Source organism: Nanorana parkeri, unplaced genomic scaffold (genome assembly GCF_000935625.1).
Source record: "Nanorana parkeri isolate BGI_ZX_2015 unplaced genomic scaffold, ASM93562v1 scaffold694, whole genome shotgun sequence".
NCBI classification, from domain to species: Eukaryota; Metazoa; Chordata; class Amphibia; order Anura; family Dicroglossidae; genus Nanorana; species Nanorana parkeri.
The window spans coordinates 168502-173943 of NW_017306962.1; the positions used below are offsets into that span (position 1 = coordinate 168502).

At 39.2% G+C, this 5442-nt stretch overlaps 1 protein-coding gene across 4 annotated transcripts in view; it reads right to left on the reverse strand.

The window, feature by feature from the left end:
• Positions 1 to 5442, reverse strand: part of SNCB (synuclein beta) — a 73790-nt gene that overhangs the window by 66643 nt on the left and 1705 nt on the right. For all 4 annotated transcript variants that reach the window (XM_018563774.1, XM_018563773.1, XM_018563772.1 and 1 more), the window contains one exon: positions 4458 to 4594. In XM_018563774.1, coding sequence (XP_018419276.1) covers positions 4458 to 4578 — 121 coding nt within the window. In that variant the 5' untranslated portion in view covers positions 4579 to 4594. The remainder of the gene's footprint in view (positions 1 to 4457; positions 4595 to 5442) is intronic.

Genomic DNA, 5442 nt, shown 5'->3' on the forward strand with positions numbered 1-5442 from the left:
GTTCCCCACTCTGCTCCCCCAAAATAGTATTCCCCCCTGTTTCCCACCTCCTCCCCACAAAATAACATGCTCCCTGCTGTTTCCCCGCCCCATACAGAATAATATGTTGTGCCTGTTTCCCACTCGCCCCCCACAAAATAATATGCTCCCCACTGTTCCCTGCCCCCCCACACATAAAACAATATGCTTCCCCCACGCTCGAAAATAGAATAAATAGTCCCCTCACCTGCTTAAGATTTTTCAGGGAGGAGGCGAGGAAGCACATCATTCCCTGGTGATCCAGTGGTGACTATCCTTTCGGTCGGGGCTAAGATCTCCGGCCAAAAGGAACTGAGCACACAGCCAGCTGCAGCTATGCGGTCTGCATCTGATAGAGATGCAGACTGTGTAGCTGCTCATGCAAGTCAGGTACGCGGTCTATGACCATGTACTTAACTTGTCAGCTGGCTGCGGGCCACAGAGTACCAGTTCGTGGGCTGAAATTGGCCCGCAGGCCGATACTTTGAGACCCCTGGCCTAGATAGTCTTTGGCTATTGGGTGTTTTGTAGATGTTTTATTTTGTCAGAAACTGCAGAAAGTATACTTTTTTCACTTGAATGTGATTAGAGAACCAGTAAGGCATAGCATTGTGCAGCACTACTAAGCAGGAAGCAAAACTTGCATATATAATAAGCAAACATGGATTCTCCTGCATACATATATGCAGAGACCCTGCCCTACCTTATAGTGTCCCTAATTAAATTTAGTGTTTGCAACTAGGAAGTAACCAGCCTGAGCTTTGTTGCATCATAGTGTTTGTACACTAATATCACTTTGGGGGTGATTTTTAAACCGTTTGTAAAGCAAACAGCTAGGCATACAAGATTCACAGTGTATAATGGCCAATAGGTGGAGCTGAGGAGCATAGGAGTTTTCTATAGTTTTATTTTAATCATTTATAGCACTCCTGCCTTGCAGCAGTAGGATCCTCAGTTCGAGTCCCAACCAGGACACTATCTACATGGAGTTTGCATTCTCTCACTATGTGTATTGGTTTCCTCCTGAAGGCAGGGACTGATGTGAATGTACAATATGTAATGCGTTCTTGGTGCCATATAAATACCACTACTACTATTACTACTACTAATAATAATAATTTCATAACATCGTATTTTTAATATTCAATAGTCATTTCTCTTGTTCTGCACATGCTAGGCCTTGTTAGTCCTACTGCTAACCTTTAATAGGGGCCAGTATATTCGGGACAGGAGAACAGTAGCTATGACGGGGTCCAGCATGTGTCCATTTCAAAATACCAATACGCTGCTTTAAACTGACCACCCACCATCTTGTGTATATTAGACAGGAGCTCGAACCATTATAACTCTACCTGTGTAAGGAGAATTCAGATGCCTATTACATTCCCAGTAATACCATATATGCAAAAAAAAGACATAAGCGCTTATAATGTTATTTTTTAAGCCCATTATGAAGGCTGCTGGTGACTTTTCCTTACAGGTCCCTTCTCCCTGCCATGGGGCTTTGCAAATAAATCAGCTGACTGTTATGATGTCAAAGGTAATAAATGTGCAGATCTCCACTGATTACTTTATGATTTAAACAAAATATAATGATCTATGAACTGTGCATGGGAAATGGGAAGATTGGGTGAAAAAGGCCTTCATCCTAGAGTTCAGAACTAACACATGCATTCTATAAATATACTAATTTTTTTACATTAAAAATGTGTTGTGGAGATGTGAAGCAAACTTCACTTAAGCACCACTCTTCTAAGAGAGAGAACCCTGTCTAACTGCATAATGAATGGCTCATGATAGTGTCCATTTAATTTGGCTCAGCATTTCATTGAAAAGGCCCTCAGGGATGTAAAGTCAGCTATACAAAAATAAATGCCAAGAGCTACTTTATTAACCCATCTTCTTCCAGCTAAGACAGTCGAGGATTCCACAAAATCATTATGTGTACAGGAGGAAATGTTACTTAGGGATTTTATTAGCTTCAAGTTATTAAAGCCAAAAACCCCATCTTGATCAAAATAACCTGACACTTTATTGGCTTAATTTGCTTTCAAGCACTTCTTAAGGGTTGTACAATAAGTTATTTATACTAGTATGCTTCTCTCAGGTGTATTTTGCAGCTATCTTTGACATACATGTGAGAGTATATTTACCCTTACCTGAAGTCACATTAAACCTCATAAGAAGCCACTTGCATGTAACAGCAGCACCTCCGGGTGTCTGAATTATAAGGGTATGGTGCCCCCAATGCCTCATTTTAGCCTATCACTGAGAGTGGTGACCTTACTGCCCAATAAGGATGTGTAGAAGGAAGCAGGGTCTGGCTCTTGGCAATGGGCGCTGATCAAAGTTAGCATACCAGTTCACCCTGTGGAGTTGGCTGCTATTACATAAAATCACCATTTTGCAAAGCTTAATGTGTCCAATGTTTTGCTTTAAACATTTAATCTGTTAGGAATTAGAACATTGATTTCAATGAGTAACCATGAAAGCCATTAATTTTTGGCAAGTAAAATGTTATCTTGCAATAGAGAACAGCCCAACCCAACGTGCCAGACCATTTATTTCAACAACAAAAAATCTTCCCATATGATTATATGTGCCTTTAGCATATTTTATGCATGCTATATACATCCCAAATCCCTGAGACTGCTGCTGAGCATTGCCATCTTTGATGTGATGTCAGCAGCTGCAGCAGATTTAGAACTGTCTAACTCAGAGGCAGATAGGTTATTGGATTTGTAGTAAAAGCACAGCCGGAGGGCTGGAGTTGCCAAGCCCTGCTCTATAGTATTCCCCTTTTCTCCTCCCCTGGCAGCAACATAACAGTTTATGTAGAAAGCAGAGGGGGTAGAGGAGCTGGACTAGCAAAGAGAGTAACTAGACACTTCCAGAAAAGCGGAGGGCTATAACATGCAAGAAGGAAGGGGTTGTGCTAAGGAATTTATTCTTCTGGAGCAGTCAGATTTTGTTGCCTAATTCATAGGCACAGTGACCACCCCCTACGCATTCTGCGCCTACTAATGTAAATGATACAGAATGAGGTCCTGTTCACACCGGGGCGGTTCGGCCGCGTGGATATGTACGATCCCATACATTGCTATGGTGACCGTTCATGAAACCGCGCGGCTCAGCGTGGTCCCAAATGAATCACAGAATGTTCAAATGAACCAATCTTCTATATTATTTTTACAGTTACTATTTGAAATGTGACCCTGTGGTAAATATTATACAAAGCACTAAATAAGTGGCATGAGGTGGTCATGTTGGCTTAAAAACATATTCAATATGATATCATGTAAAAATATATATAGTATATAGTCATATACATGCATGCAGTTTAACATCTTTACAGCTCTAGACATGACAATACCATTGTTTCAGTGCAAATAAACAGAAACAAAAGCACAATGATGAAGTGCTATCCATAGCTACTAATCAGATTATACTATTGATTTTCTCAGTATGTTACTATTATTGGTTGGTTCAGGAACAGAACTCTTACATATCTCTCCTATATTTCATTTGTCAGGCATTCCCAAAGTTGTCAAGGTTGTGCAAACCAGCAGTGTTTCATGAAAATAGCAATGCACATGAAGGATTGCAACCAAAAATCAATCATTAATTTCATTTTTTAAATTCAGATCGCATTAGAATTCTTAAATTCAAATCACATTGTAATTCAACTTAACATCATAATTTTTATTATAAGAAAGTGCAAGCACTACTGGTATGGTAGGGTTCAGCACTGGACAGCTCCTTGATGAATTAGCACTCACAGCACTGCAAGGCTTTCACCATCTGACTTGTTTAATGAAGGAAGCAAAGAACAAAGGGGGGAATCGATCAAACCTGGATAAGACAAATTCTGAATCAGCTGACCATGGCAACCAATCTTCTCTTTTCAGTTTGTTCAGTTAAGATTTGAAAATGAAAGAGAGAAGCTGATTGGTTGCCATGCACAGCTGCTCCAGCTTTTGTTTGATTCAGTTTTAATAAATTCCCCTAAAAAATGACTTGATATTATGCATGCAGTAACCCATAGTAGTCAATTAGATTTTAGATTACTGATATCAAAATAATTGTGAGATATATTCTGGTTGATAACTAGATAGAACTGTAATGTGTACCAGTATTTGGTCAATACATATGGGCCTTCTGGTTGCAATCAAAGGAGCCATAACACTGCAGACATCTATATGATTCAATTGAGGCCTACAATTTTTTTATTTTCTTATTATTATTATCGCATGAATAATTCAACTGTAAATATAATATTTCTGAGGCCAAAAAAGCGAAGGCCTAATTTAATTAGCCAGACATGCAGAGTCTTTATGTAAGCAAACATTTAAAACATTCTGTATAATCATTTACCCTCATTAGGAAGGGTCAACAGAGGTGAACCATACACTAAGCTGCATGCACTAACAGATGCTTACCCACATACATGACACCTTCCTTGGTCTTCTCTGCAGCCTCGGCTACCCCTTGTTTGGTCTTCTCAGCTGCAGCCACCACTCCTTCCTTTGCTTTGGACAAGCCTTTCATAAACACATCCATTCTGATCTGTTGCAGTCTGCAGAGAGAGGGGAAGAGGAGGCAGCAGCTTAGTATGGTAAGCACAGTGATATCACAAGCCCCTGCAGCTCACTCTGACCTGCTTTTCAGTTATAAAGCTACCCCTACTCACATCAGATTAGTACATTCCTTCCTCTGACAGAATAGGAAAGAGCACTGAACAAATGAAAATCACGTTACATGTCTTTTCCAGACATGTAAATACACATCCAATTATTGTGCACAGACAATCTCTCTTCCTGTGGAAGACATGTTAGATTATATCCTGACTGTAGAAATCTGGCACCATTTTTGCAAAACCTAACCTATGCATATTTTGAGTGATACTAACATGAATTTATATATACACAATTTATATATACATACATAAATTGTATTTAAATGTTTATCATGTAGTAAAGATTTAACAAAAAGCTATAGTAGTAGAATACATGCAGTGTAGGTATACACATGCAAATAAATATATACCCAAATCCATCTATCTAAATCTATCTATCTATCTATCTATCTATCTATCTATCTATCTATCTATCTATCTATCTTTTATTGGTCATTGGAAGTGTGGCACACATAGGACATGGCACAGATGATGAATGATGAAAGTTGATTGATACCATTGTTGCAGTTGGCCACAAACCACCCAGATTAAGGTTGGCTACAACCTTCCGAAAGGTTGATGTCAATATACTTGTATGTGTTAACTCTCCTTTGGCTATACCTACATTTCATTTGTCCAGCCTCTCTCTTGAATATTTTGAAGCTGTGAATAGCATGGAGACCATCTCAATTTGATGGTATGTGCCAGGATGCTTTTAACAACTGTGTGTTTATATATACAAATATATT